Source organism: Rattus norvegicus, chromosome 3 (assembly GCF_021556685.1).
Source record: "Rattus norvegicus strain SHRSP/BbbUtx chromosome 3, alternate assembly SHRSP_T2T, whole genome shotgun sequence".
Taxonomy (NCBI): Eukaryota; Metazoa; Chordata; class Mammalia; order Rodentia; family Muridae; genus Rattus; species Rattus norvegicus.
Genome location: NC_141536.1, coordinates 168,658,686 through 168,677,321, shown reverse-complemented (window position 1 = coordinate 168,677,321; position 18,636 = coordinate 168,658,686). Strand labels below are relative to the sequence as shown.

The window sequence follows — 18,636 nt, the reverse complement described above, 5'->3', positions numbered from 1 at the left end:
CAGGCTGGCCTCGAACTCACTTGCCTCCCGAGTGCTAGGATTAATGGTGTGTGCCACTGTGCCTGGCTATGTGGAACCATTTTCTGGTGTGTCTGGTGATGATCTAAATAGGGCTGAATAGAATTTTGTTTGTCTCCCCAGGAAAAGTTCATGCAACAAAAGGTATTGAATAAAACAAGTCTTATATTTAAATAGTTTAATGGTTTTCACTTAAATAAGGCCCTGGCGAGACTCACCATATCTATAAAGATAATCTAATATGCATCTTGGAGAATTCATGATCAGCTCATGAAATGACCAGCTCTACAAAGAATAAGAGGGGAGGTAGAAAAACAAGGCCAGATGGGTGTGTGTGTGTGTGTGTGTGTGTGTGTGTGTGTGTGTGTGTGGTGGGGGTGTTCCTCCTTGTTCTGGGGTCTGTGCTGTCTGGAGTGTCCAGGCAAAGCCTGAGGACTTCCAGGCACCTGCCAGCCCAGGACACATCAGTAGTGCTGAGAGATCCACAGGATGGGAACCAGGGTCTGCAAAGGCAGGCAAGGACCTCTAGCCTACCGCACACTGGCCCAGCTGGAGTGGCAGCCTGACTTTGGGAGAGAAGCAGAAACCATGGCTTCTCTGTGGTTTTGAACTGTGGGCCTGTCTTATGGAGACATGGTCTAGTGTCTACAGACTTCTTAGGGTATCGTTACTGGAGAGATGGAGATAGGAAGATGCCTGGAGCAGGTGGGGGTTGGAACTGCCCCATGAACATCTACCAGCACACAACGCATCCTTAACACAGAGAAATCTTGTCGGGGAAACAACCCTCATGGACTGAGGCTGTGGAGACCTCCCATCGGCAATGTATCTTCCTTAACAGCAGCAGTCCCACTGAACCTGAGAGAAGCCAGGACTAGCAAGCATTTGTGGAGTCATGACCTTACTCCTGTGTGCACTCAGGCTATCTCTCCAACTCATTTGGATTCCCCAGGAGACTGTGGTCTTGTTGTCTGCTCATACATCCGAGGTGGAGTTCCCAGAGTTTCACCGACAGAGTTGTTGTCTTTAGGCTGCTGACGTCATGTCCTGGGGACTGATCGTCAGGAAGCTAGAGGTCCTCATGAGTGGGTACCAGGTCCACCCTCTGTGCCTTCCCAAACACCAGAAAGGTGCCCAGTCCCAGGTTGCTGACGATGGCCACCAGGTGGAACACACAGGTCCAGGAGCCAGTGGTCTCGATCAGATAGCCACCTAGACACACGCCTACCACACCTGACAAGAAAGGCGGAGACTGACTGATGGTCCTGGGAAGCCAGCCCCCACACATCAGTGAGTTCAGCAGCAGAGCAGGGCAGAGCCTTGAAGACTCAGGGATAAAATTTGAACTCTGAGCTATGGACCACAGGAGACTCAGACTCAGGGGGTTCTCAGAAGACAGAGTCCTCAGAGGTCACTCCAAATCACGTATCAGTGGTGTCTTCACTCCACATCCCACCCAAGGGGAGCAAAGCAGGAGGTAGAGGATGAGTCAGGTACTCAGTGGAGGGACCAGATGGTACCCTAACCTACAGGACTAACTGTCACATGAAGTCAGTCAGGGGAGAATGGCTTGTGAGTCCCCCACCATCAACCAAGTCAAGTGGCACCTCAGCTGGCATATCTGAGATTGCCCTGGGCCATCTCGGGGCTCGTGCCCTTCCTTGACTTTGAGACCCCTACGGGGTGAGTGACATGGGATGACCCCCATTTCGATCCACTCTAAATTCATTTACCAGTTGACCCAAACCAAAGGACAAGAGAATCGCTAACCTGGAGCCAGCCCTTACCTGCCAAGGCCCCTGCAGTGTTGGCTACACCTGTGAACAGGAAAGTGGGGGGAGATACCATGAGGAGACCCACTGCTGCTCCTACAGCCTCCCCTCCCCCATAACCCACTGTCAAAGCAAAGCAGGGATAAGCAAGTGGCTTACCAAACAGGAAACCAGCACAGGATGGGGCCAGGTCCTGAATGTTGACTGAAATACCACTGTGAGAAACAGGAAGGAAGGCAGGTGAGTGTCCTTAGGCCTGGCCACCTCTACTTAGCCTGAAGTTGTTACTGGAGCATAAGAGATGGTTGTAAATCACTAGAAGACACCCAGGCCAGCCCCTGCCCCTACCTGCCAGGTGCCGCTAGGCCTGGTGGCACCCTCCGCTACATGACTCCCTCCACTCTCCTACCCTCTTGCTGATACAATCCTAGAAGCTGCTCCTGAGAATGTACACAAGGCCAGGGAGGCATGCGGTAGGGCTCGAATGTGAGCAGTTTCCCGTTTGTTAATTTGGAACAGCTTTGAAGAGGGTTCCTAATGCACCCCAGAGACGCTTGAGGTTGCCATTGCTCAAAATGAGAGAAAAGGTGCAGAAAGAAGGGAACAGACTACAGAGGGACATCAAGCCTGGTGTTTGTGTTCAGTCTTCCTCCCAGCCCTCCTCCCAGTATGGGGGGGGGTGTCCTTGTTTTCCTGACTGACCCTTGCTTGGTACCCAGATCTGCTCACTGTGACAGACTATTGGGAGCTTTCCATAACCCCACCTTCATAGGCCCCTGAACCAGAATGTACTAAAATCTGGCACCCCTGTGGGATGAGATTGTGGACCCATACCTGTGGTTGAAGGTCTGGAAGCCAATGGACGCTGACGCAAAGATCATAGACTTGAGGAAGCTTGTGGTGTGACCCAGACACAGGGCAAAAATGCTTGACAGACCAAGGCCCATGACCTGCAGGACAGGGCTGATGAGAGGCCAAGGAGCCATGCTGGCCCGTATGTCCCATCTAGGCTTGGACCCATATAAAGAACCCCTAGTGTTCTGAACAAGATCAGATTGATTCTACCTCAGAACCCCTCCCAGCCCAGAGCTTCCCAACTCTACCTGCCCTGGCACAGAGAAGAGCAGAGAGCGTCTTCAGAACTCTGAGGACGTTCTCGGGTCAGCCAATATGGACCCCAGAGCATCTTCCAATGGCCACCTACAACAGCCGCTTTCTGGGTCCTATTTCAATGGATTGAAGTCTGATGCTTTGATATCCTACAGACTTTCGAATCTGAGCTGACTCTGCCAACGCCTAGGAGCAGGTACTGGTTCTAGGGCCGTGAGACCTGGCTGTAGCTTTCCCAGTGTATATTTTGGTATCAGCCTGGTTCTAGAAATCAGGGGATTGGAGTACACAACCCTTAGGTCCCAGGAGGCAAAACAAAGTAGGGAGTCCACAGAGGGACGAGGTGGTTTGAATAAGAATGGTCCCCACAGGCTCATATATTTGAAGAGTTGGTCTCCAGTTGGTGAAGCTGTTTGGGAAGGATTAGGAGGTGTGGCCTTGTTGGAGGAGGTGTGTCACTAGGAGTGGGCTTTGAGGTTTCAAAAGACCACACCATTCCCATTGTTTCTTTCTCTGCTTTGTGGCTGTGTGTCTCAAGATGTAAGGTCTCTGCTATTACTCCAGGGTCATGCCTGCCTGCCTGCTGCCTGTTGCAATGTTCTCCATTATTGGAGTCTTGGACCCCAAGCCTCTAGAACTGGAAGCGCTAAATGAACTCTTTCTTCTATAAGTTGCTTTTCTCACAATACCTTATCACAGCAATAGGAAAAGAAAATGAGACAGGGGATTCAAACGGTTTTCCTACCTGCATGAACTTACGCACCGTGATGACTCTGTAACCTGAGCAGGGAGACAGACCCAGGATGAGTTTCCAACAGCTCATTCAGGTCCTCAATAGAGTCTCGCCCACCCAGTCACAGAAGAGTAAATGGGGTATCCAGGGCAGCGCTCCAGGGCTCAAGACAGGAGGTTCCCTATCATAAATTGCACCCTCGGGCTGGAGAGATGGTTAAGAGCACTGGCTGCTCTCCCAGAGGTCCTGAGTTCAATTCTCAGCAACCACATGGTGGCTCACAACCATCTGTAATGGGATCTGATGCCTGTGTCTGAAGACAGCTACAGTGTACTTATACATACATAAAATAAATAAATAAATCTTTAAAAATAAATAAATAAATTGCACCCTCTTGTGTACAGTATGTGTGTCAGAGGGTTTCCTGTGGTACAGTCTGGGTAGAAATATGGAAGGGCGGCCCCATGGGCCATTGCAAAAGTGCCAGCTATCAGGTAAGCCCAATCTAGTTTTCTTTTCGTTTCTTCAAGTTTTCTGATCTTGTGCAATGAATGTGTGCCTCTTTCTGTTGAGGAAAACCTGTATCCTGAGAAGGAGCACACACGTGCGTGTGTCTTCTACACCTGAGGAGTCTGTAAGGACATTGCTTCACGGGGCAGCAGTGTGGCCCCTGGAGCACTGGAAGATTCGAGAGCAAATCTGGGTACCTGTGACATGTGACACGGACACTTTTTGTTCCCCAGAGGGGTCCGGGATTCTGTTCACTGGGATCTTCTTGCTTTCCCCAACTCTACCCATTAAAGGGGAGAACAAGGAAGAACACACTGAGCTCCTCGGCCCCAGGCTGCATCCATTCCTAGGGCTGACTCTAAAGGATGGTCTGTGTGTCACAGGAAGGTGGCCTTTCTCCAGTGCCATAACTGTACTGCGAGAGGGGAGTGAGTTTCTCGAGACTATGGCTTACCCAGGACAATTTACCCCAGTGCTTACCCTGACTGATGAGGCGGTCAGAGATGAACCCGCTGAACAAACTGGCAGGAATTGCCAGCAACCAGGGTACCACATTGAAGACCCAGCCCTGCAGGAAAAGGTGCAGCCTCAAAGGTGGCCAGGGTGGCACCTAGCCTCTAGATGACACCCAGGCAGGAGGATCAATCCAGGTTCATCACCAGGTTGGTTGAGCTCTGTCCACCCACTGGCTGGGCCTAAGAGCAGAGGGTCCTCGAAGAACAGGCCCTAACCAACTCATTATCAGCCTTCTGGGCAAGAACTGAGCCCACTAATGGCTAACTCTTGAAGCTGTATCCACCACATGCTCCCCTTATCGTGACAGGGTTGGAGCCAAGCCAGTCTGCCTGGGGCATGCACAGCCCAAGGACTCCAGTATTCACAGGTATCCCTTGCATGTGGCATCAGCAGATCAGCTGGCCAGCCCTAAAGAGAGGGGGTTCTCTCAGGCAGCAGGTCAAAGCCTTTGGGCTAAGGTAGCTATAGCTCTCACAGTGTATCATTGTCTGTTCCCAAATGGACTGGCATATCCAGGCCGGAAGCCCATAGAATGATGGAGTGGCCAAGCCAAGGATGCAACCATCCACACAGGAGTCTTTATAGCCCAAGCTTAGCCCTTTTACCCTGTAAGGGCCCAGGCAACATGACACCCACCTTGGAGTGGGGGAAGGTCTCCTTGAAGAAGGTGGGTAGCCAGGAGAGTAGAATGAAGAAAGAGCAAGCTGAGGACAGCTGTGAGCAGATTACCGCCCTGTGTGGGACACCAGGATCAGGGCTCTAACCAGCTGCCAGTCCCTCTGACAAAGATTCTATGTGGGACCCGCTCCTTCCCCCCAGGGCACCAAGACCCTATGCTCTGAAACTTGGGGCATTTGCTGGAGTATCAGGACTGGGTCCTGCCAAGCCCATGGCTGCCACACCCCATGCTCCCATCCTCACCCACGCTCTGCCTGGCTGAATCTAGCTCACCAGACAGAGGCCTTCCGGAAGAGTTGTCTCCAGGGCACTTTGGAGGGCCTGGTCACAGGTAGGCCTTGTGCCAGGACACCCAGGGCCAGGACAAGGTCTAAGGGAACAAACAGTTTCAAAGGGATAGCTTCAGGACCAGGTATACGATGCTGTCCCTAACACAGCAGACATTTAGGAGCTGCTAGGGCAGAGGGGTCGGGGTGCATCTTACTAAACCCTTGGGAGTGCCTTTTGGGTGGCAATACTCGTGAGAGTCAAATTCTGTGTCTAACCTATGCCTGTGCCTGGAGTCCCTTAGAAGTCCCTTTTTGCTACCTGAAGACTCAGCCTCGCCCCATCACCTGCCTTTACCTGCTAGACTCCCTGTGTCAGCTTCAGCCCCAGTGGAACAGAATGTCATTGCTAGGGCAGGCGGGAGACTCAGCTCTTGGGTTCTCAGAGCTAGTTAACCAGGCAGTGTGGACTACTCAGAATAATACCTTCAATATGGAGTCTACCTCACCTGAGGTTCCAGCCCCTCTCATTTGTAACAGCGGGCCAGCTACACCCGGCTTGGGAGGTGCTGTAAGAAGTCGTCACCATCCCCACGGGGTTGAGACCAAGCTATACCTGAGTGGAAACGTTTCTTTGATCTGCTGTTGGCGCCCTGTTGGGTGAGTGGATGTTTATTCACTCTCCCCAGAAAAAGTTTATGCGACCGATGTTTGAAGCAGGAGGCGGAGGGACTGGCCACAGGGCTGCAGTTACCTTTCTCATCCAGCAGGTACTTGTACACGTAGTACACCCAGAGCAAGGTGAGGCCGCCTGAGAAGTAGAAGACACTCTGCCAGCCACACCGGTCCAGGAGCACAGACCCTATGCCCCCAGTCACCAGAGTCCTGGGAGACACAGAGAAGTGCTGTAGTGACCTTGGTTGCTATAGTAAAATGAGTCAAGCTCCCACAGAGAGAAGCTGCTCAGATGCTCTCCATCTTGAGGATTTTTGCTCTTCAGGGAGACTGGGGTACGGGAACAGTTGGGGGAAAGGGAATCTGGGAAGAGCTGAGGAGATTCAGCATGAGAACAGCTGCTGAGTTTTTCATTTCTCCCTTCTAGAACTTCAGACTGGCCTGCAATTTGCATGTGGATGCTGGCGTGGCGGCGTGTGGCGGGCAGGGAGGAGGAAATGATCACAGGGTAGCTTAGAAAACCCTGAAATAAAAGCATTCTTTCTTTCGTTTTTTTCCCCTCTATATAATATAGAGGATACTATTAATTCCATGTGCAAACGCAGAGATGCCTACAGCAGGCCCCATAACCTTCGCCTTGGCTCCAGGGTACTGTGGTCCTAGATGCAATGCAAGGCACCTGTGCCTCACCCACACACCATTCTGTGCACCCATCCAAGCAAGAAAGAGAACACTGGGCTCCGGTGTGAGACTGAGCTGTCTTCCTTCTTCCTGAGCACCCCAGGCATGGCACCCAGGGCTGGACCTATCCTTGGCTGGGGTACTTTCTCTCCCACTCTTCCTGGCCATGTATAGAACCCTATCTGCTGTGCAGACACCAGAAGTGGGACTGAAGATATATACCGAGCTCTTGTGCAGAATTTGAGCCCCATTGCTTCTTTGACATCCACACTTCACGGTGCGAACAGTGTTTTCAGTGTTAGGTCAGGACACCCTAACCAGAAGAGTTAGCCTCTTCTGTGGGCGTTCTTTAAGACTCCCTCTCTCTTCCCCAGAGAGTCCTAGTCCTGAATGTATCAGGAAGTCCCTTTAACCTTCCAGGAGCCCACCAGTGAGTGCACTTCCTCTATGCATAGAGATGTTTTGCAGAGGGTGGGGCAGTCTCTGGCTCCCCTAGGACAGATGAAAGAGAAAAGATAAAGCTCACCCACCCAGTCCACGCGAAGAAACCCTATCTTATAGCACCCAGAAAGGCAAACACACGATGATTGTTAGCTTTTACTGACAGCTCAGGAAGACTTAGAATCACCATGGAAACACACCTCTGGGAGTATCTATAAAGATTTTTCCAGAAAGGTTAAATTGAGGAGAAAGAGAAAGAACTATCCTGAGTGTTAGCAGCACCAAACCATGGGCTGGGTTCCTGGGCTGAATAAAAAAGAGAAGTGAGCTGGTGTGGTGGCACAAACCTTTAATCCCAACACTCAGCAGAAAGAGGCAGGGGCCTTTGTGAGTTTCTTCTTCTTCTCCTTGTCCCCCTTTCCCCTCCTCCCCCTCCTCCTCCCCCTCCTTTTTCTATTCCTCCTTTTCCTTCTCCTTCTCTTTCTCCTTCTTCCTTCTCCTCTTCCTTTTCTTCATCCTCCTCCTCTTCTGCTTTTCCTCCTTCTCTTCCTCCTCTTTTTCTGAGACAGGGTTTCTCTGTGTAGCCCTGGCTGTCCTGGAACTCACTCACCTGGAACCAAGCTGGCCTCGAACTAACAGAGATCATCCTGCCTCTGCCTACCACCGAATGCTGGGACCAAAGGTGTGCGCCACCACTGCCTGACAAATCCTTTCTCCTTAGTCTGTTTCTTGTCCTTGTTTTGTCACAGCAACAACAGTAGAGAAAACATTTTCACAAACGCAGCAGACTTGAGGAACAGGGACCAGCCTTTGGAACGTAGCACTAGCCTACGCCTCTACTTGGACCATCACTGCTGGACTTGAAGGATGGACCTTGGGAGCTCAGGTAAAAGCTTCCTGAATGCCAAGGAGGTGGAGCCTTACCCGACCTGGGAGCCAGCACCCACAGTGCTGTAAGTAAAGGATCTCTCGCTCTCCTGCACTCTCTGGGACAGCAGACTGGTCAGGGCTGGAAAGTAGACACCTACAACAAACAGAGGTTGCTGTCACAGAGTACCCAGTGACAGCCAGTGAGGGATAAGACACCACTTGGGTTTGGGCTATAAATTCAGAGGACATCTATGTCTCCTTTCTGTTACCTCACTGGGCTGTAAGGAATCAGCAGGGATGGGCTTTTGGCAATATTTGGGTAAGGAACCAAACTAATTTAGGATGAGAGTTATACATGGAGATGTAAAACATCCCCTGAGCACTCTGCTTCAAAGCAAAACGGCTCTACCCTCAGACAAAGTATCCTGCATCCAGACTGTTGTGCATGCACACATAAACACACATACCCCACATCAGCTCTCTGGAGGCACTTGACAACCCTCCTACTAGCACATTTATGTGGACACACAGAGACTACACAGTAGCTTCTCAGGTGTGCTCTGGAACCCCGAGACACTCACATATATGAGCCATACACTTCTCTATGTTTGCCATGTACATACATGAAACATGTGTGCCTTTCTGGGAAAGTTCCTCTACCTATTCTTTTTACACACTTCCCTCCCGGGAGGAGTTCCTTTGGTTCCTGGGCAGCTTGAAAGCTTAGAAACATCTGGGCACACATCTTTAATCCTAGCACTTGGGAGGCAGAGGCAGGCAGATTTCTGAGTTTGAAGCCAGCTTGGTCTACAGAGTGAGTTCCAGGCCAGTCAGGGCTACACATAGTGAGACTCTGTCTCAAAACAAACAAACAGGCTTGAGTATTCTTTCCATTCTAGAGGGTTTTAAACCTCAGTCTAAAGAGACTCTTGAGAGATCCCTTCAGAGTATGACAATAGGAACCTACACCCCCCTTGTTGTTACCACTCTCAGTGGGGAGGCAGGAATCATCAGCCTGACTCCCTTGTGGAACTTTCTATCACCATGTCAATGAGTGGGGCTCTTCAGAAGGCAGCTCTTGTTCCTCGAGAGCATGGGACCTGGGCTTCTCTAGAGGCCAAAACCCCACCACCCTATGAAGTAGAGCCATGGGCTTGGGGGACTTCATCATCTCCTCTTTGCCTACAAATAACACAGATATGGCAAGGCACCCCTCTCCCCCCAAATCCCCACCCTGAGTGAGTTGTCATTCAAATAAATGTCTTAGATGTATATAACAAATTTTTTTGAGCAAAGGGTAGCAGCAGATGTGCAGGCGTGCACGTTTGCACGTTGCTCTGACCACCCTTCCTAGTGAGAAGGTCAAAAGGCAACATCGGAGGCAGAAAGATGAAGATGGCTCTTACCTTGGAGCAGACCGGTGAGTATTCGAGAGAATGTCACGAAGGCCAGGTGGCCGCTGCCGAGGTGGGCAAGCAGTGGTGTGGTGACAGTGATGAAGCCCCAGGCAGAGGCTGACAGCAAGATGACCTTCTCACCTCCAATGCTGGAGGAGACACAGGGAGAGACAGAATGTGGGGGTGGCTGTTTCAGAGGGCTGAGCAGCATCATCATGAGCCACTGCACAGAGAGCTGTGGTAAACACTGCAGTGACCTGCCCTGTAGACAGGCCCAGAGCTCACTATGTTATACAGGACTGAGTCTGGCCTGTCTGCTTCATGTTTTCTTTATGTGCCATCTCAGAGCTGCCCAACCTCCTCTCCCCAAAGGCTAAGCCTCTCTCCAAATATTTGTTGAACCCCTCCCCTATCTGCCCCTCCTCTACTGTGTGCAAGGGCGGGACAGACCATACTGTGTCAAGTGATGGTAATGTTCCCCCTCAAGCCTGAGAAATGGGGATAGGGGGTTGGTTACCGATCCCCAAGGTGGCCGCCCACCACCTGAGTCAGGCAGTAGCCCCAGAAGAAGCTGCTGAGCACGATACCAGCCTCCTTCTTGTTCCAGCCGAAGTCCTGGCTCATGGCAACGGTACAGACAGGCATGGTGACACGCGTGCAGTACAGCAAGCAGGTGCCCAGGAGCAACATCCCCGTCCATAGCTGGCATTCAGGCCTGTGAGACACAGAGAGAGGGTCAGGACCTGGGGAGGCCCACAGAGAGCTTTAATCACTTAGATACCTTCCTAAGGGCAGGAGAATGTAGTCACTAATACAGTAAGGGTGGGGATTTTGGCAGCTTAATAAACCTTTGAAAGCACTGAATCTGATGACTTCTAGAACACAAGGCCAATACTAAACACAGGGGCTGAGAAGGGCACAAGAGCCCTCAGAACATGGGGCAGGTTAAATATATGGCAGCCCATTCAGAGGGCTCAGAGCCTGGGCCCAAGCCTCTGGATGCCAGGATTACACCAGGATCTCAAATAGAGGACCAAACACAAGCATTGCATATATTCTCCTGTTTCTTGTGGACTCTGGAGATACAGGAAGGGATCTAGAGGCAGCAGATAGTTCACAACCTGCAGGGCAATGTGCTAGGCAGGGAAACCCAACTCAGGGGAGCAGAAGTCTCTCAAGCAGGTACAGTGAGTACTCAAAGGTCCTCAGGAAAGCTCTTGAGACTTCCCATGGTGGGGGTCAGTCAGGAGAGGATATAGAACTTCTTTGGGAGAATTTTCTATGAAGGAATTCGGGCTGGGCAAGGTTGCTGGGCAGCTAGATCCCCACACAGGACTGCAACTTGAGTGGGATTTGGTGTATGGCTGACAGTGGAGAGGCAGAGTCTCAGAGGGGAAGGAGCAGACCCGGCATGGCTTCCAACTAAGAAAGGAAGAGGGAGGTATGTGGCCCAGGGCCAGGTTCATGCTTCCTGAGACGAGCTTTGAGGATAATAACTTCCTAGTATACTCAAGGTTACATGGTAGAGTGGGCTTAGCTGGATGGAAGTAATGTATTCTCACTCTTTCTCTCTCCCTTTCTGTTGCCACCCACTCCCCCATCTTACTGTTCAGACCAAAATAATGGAGCCTAAGTGACCTCAGAGTCAAAGCAAACCCCTGCCTAAGACTTCTGATTGCTAGGACTATAGATGTGAGCTACTCTAGTTTTCTTCTTCCTCCTCCTCTCCTCCTCCTCTCCCTCTCCTCCTCCTTCTCCTCTCCTCCTCCTCCTCTTCCTCCTCCCCTCCTCCTCCCCTCCTCCTCCTCCTCCCCTCCTCCTCCCCTCCTCTTCCTCCTCCTCCTCCTCTTCCACCTCTTCTCCTTCTTCTTCTTTTTTACTCCTCCTCTCCTTGTTGTTTGAGACAGGGTCTCTCTATTTTGTCCTGGTTGTCCTGGAGCTCATGGTGTCAACCAGGCTGGACTCAAACTCACAGAAATCCTCCTGCCTCTACCTCTTGAGTGCTGGGATTATAGACATACATTACGAGAGCTTCTTAAACATTCAGGTTTTGGCTTAACATTCACCTAGAGAGTTCAACTGACAACAGGGATCTGACAGTGAAGCAGGAAACCTGGTATGTCCTCCAAACAGACCAGCCTCATCTGTCCTGGCTCAAATAACAATTTTAGAAGAGACGGTGATTTTGGACGTGAAGGTCTGGATACTATTCTTTTTTTTTTTTTTTTTTTTTTTTTTTTTTTTGGTTCTTTTTTTCGGAGCTGGGGACCGAACCCAGGGCCTTGCGCTTCCTAGGTAAGCGCTCTACCACTGAGCTAAATCCCCAGCCCCGAAGGTCTGGATACTATTGGTGAGTTTGATCACATATGCTTAGACCTAAGGCCCACATTACTTCCTTCACCTGAGCCGGCAAAGACCCTAGCCCTCTACTAGGGAGAAAGATGTTTCCCCTTTCTCTTTCTCTCTCTCTCTCTCTCTCTCTCTCTCTCTCTCTCTCTCTCTTTCTTTCTTCCCTTCCAGTGCTGGGAATCAGACCTAAGATCTCATTCTTGTTAGGCCAGTACTCAGACAGTCATTGAGCCATGTCTCTGGTGGGAGTAGATTTGAGACTTGTTCTCTTGTCTGGTCACTTGGCAAGCAGATTCTCTTTTGTAAAAGCTCATTGTTTGAGTGCCTGATGTAGTGTGTGGGAGGCAAACCTGGCCTGATTTTTGGCACAGTAGGATAGTGGAGAATGGCTCTTGGCTCATGAGACTCTTCTCGTAGACACCCTGTACAACAAATATCAACATGGCCACCATACACAGTACTGGCCAGTCGGTCATCAGCCACCAGAGTGTCCGCTTTGACTCATGTATGGGGGTGAGCAGTGAGCAGACCATCCAGGTAGAGCAGCAGTGGAGAGTATGGTTGGGTGTGTCTGCAGGGATTCTGCACAACTACCGTCACGATGAGTCTACAAGAAACCTACAGTTTAGATTTGTGATATAAAATTGGATTTGAGCCCAGTAATACAGATGGGGGCTTCTGGAGAGGTGGGTGTTTAATACAGGTCTAAGCCAGGAGAAACAGGTCTGAGACAGGAGAAGGAGGGCAGGTTTGATAGAGGATGTCCTCTCTGGGAGGGGGCAGGCAGAAGAGTAGTATGACTAGACAGAAATCCTTTGGAAGTGGACAGGTGATATTGGCTCCCCGTCTACTAGGCACAGACTGAGCAGGGAAGAGACAAAATAGCAGAGAGCCAGCTAGAGTATAAGGCTTGGGGGACCCAAGGCTGCAGCTGGGTCCAGACCCCATTGGGCTAGACAGAGTTACAGGCAAATAGGAGCAGAGTCAAAAGTGAGGGCCAGGAGGCAGAAAGAGCAGCTAGGTCAAAACAAAATGGCACAGAGGAGACGTTGAGCCACAAGCCAGGAGCTCAAATTGGCTTCCTGTTTCTAACTGGTCTTCTCCAGGCAGCTAACTGGGCTGAGCAATAAATCATAGGTGCACCTCAGGAAGAACGGCATGCTGGGTGGATCTCTGCTGCTTTAGTCCATAAAGGAATAAAGTCTACCTTGTTAAAGATACCTTTGGATTATGTGGCTTTTAGTGGGTGAGTTAATGTTGTTTTTGTGTGCCTGCTGGGATCCTTGTGCCTCCCAGTCAGGTGGAACAAGGCAGCTGTGCTGTCCTCACCTAGGGGTAGGCTCCGCAGGTGGGACTTCAGGGCAGTCAGGGTACCTGTGTTTAGCAGGGGAGTAAAGTGGCATGAGCCTCGAAGGACACTAGTCAGGACAGAGGAGGGTGACAGTGAGACAGGTGAGGTAGGCTCCAGAGGGCATTACCCTCCCCTCCCCCAAAAAAGATGTGTGAGTTCCTGAGGGCCAGCAGCAGTCCCCAGACTATGGTGCCAAGCACCTTCCTGTTAGGACAGGGGAGGTAGGAAAGCTCTAAGGGCTGCTCTGGTAATGGGCATCCTGGTTCCACTGTGTGGCAAGTAACCTCTGAACCCCATAGTCAGGAGGGAATCTCCTGAGTGGGTCCAAGAAGGGCCGAGCCCTCTGACACTTATCTGGGGACCTCAGGCACTGGGGAGGGCAGCAAACTGTGAGTTTACCCAGTATGAAATCAACCAGTTCCCTGCTGGTAGAGGGGAAGACTTAGAGCTCAGCTACTCTCAGGCTGGGATCCTGAGATACTGGCTGGAGATGACAGTCAGGGGTAGGCTAGCAGGCAGGAAGGGATTATGTCTGACAAGACTCTACATGGATAAAGTGGGTCTGAAGCTTATTAATCAGGGAAACTGCCAGCAAGTTGGTTCGAATGGGGTTTCCTCTCCATTAGCTGGAGTCCTCCCCTCCTATCTCCTTGGTTTGACAGAACTCTTCCCGGCAAGAGCCCAGCACACAGCGAACCCCTCCCCCATTCTGCTTTCATTTCTTGTCAGGGCATTGTCCTGAGCCAACATTGCCATTGGATTACTGAGAACACAGGGTGACTGACTGGTCAGGCATTTAAGCTGCCCTTAAGGGTACCCTGATTGCCCTGACAAGCTGCCCCACCTACAGAGCCTACCCCTAGGTGAGGACAGTATAGCTCCCTTGTTTCACCTGACTGGGAGGCACAAGGATTCCAGCAGACACACAAGAGCAACACTAACTCACCCACTAAAAGCCACATAATCCAAAGGTATCTTTAACAAGGTAGATTTTATTCCTTTATGGGACTAAAGCAGCCAAAAGCCATGGCGTTCAAGAGGGAGCCACTTGGCATGCCGCTCTTCCCGAGGAGAACCTATGACTGTCCATCCCTGTTAACTGCCTAGAGAAGACCAGTTAGAAACAGGAAGCCAGCTAGACCCACACCATCCAGATAACAGTTGTCTCTAGCTTTCTGGTAGCCATGGAAGTCAGAGGAAAACTAGGCAACCAGTGCCCCAACTGAAGGAGTAGGAGGGGGCTTAGCCAGGTGCTATTTGAATGAAAATGAGGCCAGGACAGCTCCTAGGTATAGTTGAGGAGACCCGCTTCATCATAGTTGTGTGAGAGTGCAGCTACAGGCATCTGGAAGAGTCCAGACTGAACATGGTCAGCAGAAGAGAATGGACCATGAGATTTTAAAGGAAAGAGAAGCTGGGTCGGGAGGAGGGCATCAAAGCTCAGGGGTTGGAGAGGCTTGGAGTAGGGGAGGTAGTGAGAAGAGAAGCCAGGGCTCAGTAAGTTACAGGTACTCGGATGCTAGTGTGGGACAGTATCCCCTTCGATATGCTAATAGGTACCTCAGCAGCCTTCTGCTTCATCCCCACACCCTGGAGGCAAGAAATGGGCCTTGTCCCTCAGCTGGGTGGATGGTACCAGCCAGGCTAATGAAGGTACATCCTCAGTGCTTGCCGGTGACACCAAATATGACCATCCTCCTGGAGGGGCCCTACCGGGCCAGCTTCCCTGACTGGTTAGAACCTCATGTCCAAGAGCCCTCCATCTTGATGAAAGATCTTTGGGCTAAGACTGTCTGAAAATCTCCGCCTGCCCACCCGGAGCCAGAGCTCAGGCTGGATCTCTTCAGCAAGCATACTTCCTCACAGACTTGTGCAGCTTTAGCTTCCTGTTAGAAGGCCTGTGCAGAGTATCCGGGCTGAGAAAACAGGTGATCACGTGGCCCTTGGTTCAGAGGGGAAATGTGCTGGCAACAGTAGCCAGGGGGCCAGAGTATACTCTGTTACTGTATCTCTCTAACTCAGCCTCCACCAACCACCCCAACGCTCAAATTTTGTTGAAGAGAATACTGCCTTCCAAACAGGAGGTGGTCATGGGTGTTGGGCTCCTAAAGTCTGGTGTTCCCTGAACTCCCATGCCCTGTGCCTACTAACAACACTTATTGCTGTTACTATTACCCCCGAGTGAGTTGTGAATGGCCTTGACCCTGAAAAATTCCCCAGAATTCTCAGCTACCACTTCTGATAAAGGTGATTGGAGACACTACACAGGAGAAACAGTAAAGACAAGGGCCAGGCAGAGCCGTTAAATTGTAACCTACAGCAAAATTGGCAGAACAGTTTATAGTTCTAAGAAAGCCCTGGGTGGTGCCTCCAAGGGCCAGGTGAAGCACAGGCCTTGGGGATAAACATCGGGTAGGGAGGGAGATGGTAAGCCAGAGAGGGAAAGAGAGCTAGTGAGGGCAGGCACAAAGTGCTCCTCATCTGGCAGAGTCTGACCCTACTGTAACTGTCACCAGCGAGGCTATGATCTAGTTCTGTGCCTCCCCATGATCTGCTGTGTCTTCATCTGGTCTAGGTCCAGTAGTGTACTATCTTAAGGTCCTCCTTACACTTCCTGCCAATAGATCCAGGGCTCTTGCCCTAGGTGACTGGGAGCTACCAAGGCTTGACTCTGGGCCTGAAGACCACAGGAACCAGGGCAGGTGTGAGCTCTTTTAGGTTCCCATTTGAACCCTCTCACAGTGGTCTTATAGTCAGACGCCACCTTTGCTCCTGGTTTCTGTGGGGCTGCTTGCTGGGAGAGTAGTGGAAATAGTGGGAACAGAATGTGAATGAGGATGGGTAATTGCTGTTTTCCTCCCTAGTTTAGAAGACTTGTGAACTCAGGACCTGCCTGTGACTTGGAGCTGCTGCATAGATCCCTATGCTGTGAGCATCTGTCCAGTCCAGTGCTCCAACCGAGCCTCACAGACATTACCCTGCCTCCTAGACCTCAGAATCACTGGCAAGGAAAAGGGCAAAGAAGCCATTTGCCCGATTTTGGCATTTGATTGGAAATGGGAGAAGGGTCCCTTTAGTGGGTCGAGCATCTGTGCCCTCCCTTTACTTGGGGGCTAGGGCTGCCCAGGGAGGGGGCATGCCAGGAGTGAAGGTGGCAGGGTGCAGAAAGGCTGGGAGGCAGCCGCTAGAGTCTGGTGTTCCCTGAACTCAGGTCTAATGAGGTAGCACCTCTGCTCCCTTCCTAAATGTAAATGTCCTCCTTGCCCCGGCCTCACCCACACCCCAATTCACCTGGACCACCGTTTGTCCTCTGCTGCCGCAGAAGGGGTCTTGCGGGTCTCCTCTGGGATTGGCTGCATCAGGCTAGAGCGCTGGGATGGCATGGGCACCGTTGTGCACCGTGCCCTCCCACCTCAGACCTAGGACAACCCACAGGGCAGCACCGCCCAAGTCCACGTGTCAGTCCCAGTGCTTCCGTCTAGCTCTCCCAGGACGAGTTGCCCCCGGAATTGAGTCCCCGCCCCACTGATGTCCCGGGAGGCAGGGCCAGGGACCTTTAAGCAGCCAGAGGCTTACCACTGGGACTTCCTGCTGGGGAAGAGAAATCCCTGGGGGATTGTGGCCCCAGACCAGCTTGCTGGGGAAGAGAAATCCCTGGAGGATTGTGGCCCCAGACCTGCCTGAAATGACAGGACAGTGAGCAGTGTTTATGAGTGTCTCTGTGGCGCGCTCTCTCTCTCTGGTGTGTGTGTGTGTGTGTGTGTGTGTGTGTATTTCGGTAGATGGGAGTGACAGAAGTGCTCACAGGGTTGTGTTCTAGTCTAGTAAAGATTAGGGATCAATGGGTAACAAAATGCAAAGATAGTAAAACTTTAAGGCAGTTTTAAAAATGGATCTCTTGGAGCAGAACTGGGCTGGTGAGAGAACTGTAACACAGGCACAAAGGGCATCAAAGGTGGTCATTGACCTTGAAATCCTAGGCAAAGGTGTTCTGAGAACTGACCAAAAGGCTAGGATCTAGGGTGGGTCTCAGCTTCACTTCAGGAAGGCTTCTGAGGCTCCTTCCTCATACTGCCTCATCGCTCCTCTATTCTGTTATTCTAAACAAATGCCTCCCCTACACAGCTGCAGGCCAACTGGGACACACCCACTAAAGGCTTCTCATTGCACTTAGAATCTCATCTCCACTCTCCACAAAATGCCTTCTGAGCCTTCAACTGCCTAACAGGTCTTCCTGATCATACATTTGTATTAAAAGAATTATTAGGACCTGAAGCTAGGGTATAGCTCATTTGTTAAGCATGTGCTCAGTGTGTGTGAGGCCCTGGACTCAATTCCCAGTTCTGGAGAAAACAACCTGGACCTAACAGTGAGGTCAGTCTTCCATCCACATCACTTGTCCTGTAGGACACATACTTGATGGCAGAGAAAGGCTTGCCTCCCTAGTGACCCAGGGACTGCTCATAAGTATATGGTACTGAGAATCATGATAATGTGAAGCTTTTCAGAGACGGCCTATGAAAGACCCAGAACCACACAGCAGGAAATCTTCAGTGTTTCTTCCTGAGTGGGTGGACAAGGGCAGAAAAGGATCTTACCTTAAGTAGGTTGGGCGGAGGAGGAACCCTCGAGACACACGAGGTCAGCAGGAGCAGACCACACAAGACGTTGGGTACACATCTTAGGCCAGAGCCTCACAGCAGGGTGGATCAATACACCACCAGAGTTGAAAAGGTTGTGGTCAGGGAATGGGGACTCTCCTCCCCGGTGGTCTCCCAGTCACTAGAGCAGAAGGAATGGGCACAGCCAGAGCTGCCTGACTGAAACAGGAGCACATATGGGTGGGAGGTAACGACCACCAGCTGTTGGCAGTAGCTGGGGTGGGCATTCTCTAGGCTTTTAGTTGGTACTTGTGAGCTGCCCCAAACCCAACTGACAAAACCATCTTTGCACTTCAAGATGGAAAATTTGATGTGGAAACATCAGACAGGCAATGTCTGGCAGAGGGGCCACACTTTGTTGTAATGACTGACTCACTTGTTGCTTATACTGTCACCCTGTCTTTTTTAGATCCTTGGCCATTCTAAAGAGATGTGACACAGCATGGGTCCAAATGACTGGGATCACGAATAAAAGCAACCCCTAGAACCTATCCTAGGCCTGAGTCTCCTTTAAGACTCCACTTAACTCCCACCTCCTCTGTAGCCCAACAGCTCTAAAGCAGAAATGTCCAAATAAATCAAACTGAATAATTAGATTTTACTCCACT

General features: G+C 51.0%; 1 protein-coding gene across 6 annotated transcripts; it reads right to left on the bottom strand.

Moving 5' to 3' along the window:
* Nucleotides 1-181: 181 nt before the first annotated feature.
* Slc17a9 (solute carrier family 17 member 9) lies at nt 182-16,790 on the bottom strand. Of its 6 annotated transcripts, none has more exons than XM_087653496.1 (13): nt 16,659-16,790; nt 10,185-10,382; nt 9,677-9,816; nt 8,325-8,424; nt 6,358-6,488; nt 5,611-5,707; nt 5,296-5,392; nt 4,624-4,711; nt 3,646-3,680; nt 2,625-2,753; nt 1,950-2,005; nt 1,806-1,835; nt 182-1,251 (listed from the first exon to the last, which is right to left on the bottom strand). In XM_087653496.1, exons 1-13 carry the CDS (start codon nt 16,748-16,750, stop codon nt 1,098-1,100), a joined length of 1,347 nt encoding a protein of 448 aa, XP_087509622.1. In that variant the 5' UTR covers nt 16,751-16,790; the 3' UTR covers nt 182-1,097.
* Between the last annotated feature and the right edge of the window lie 1,846 nt (nt 16,791-18,636).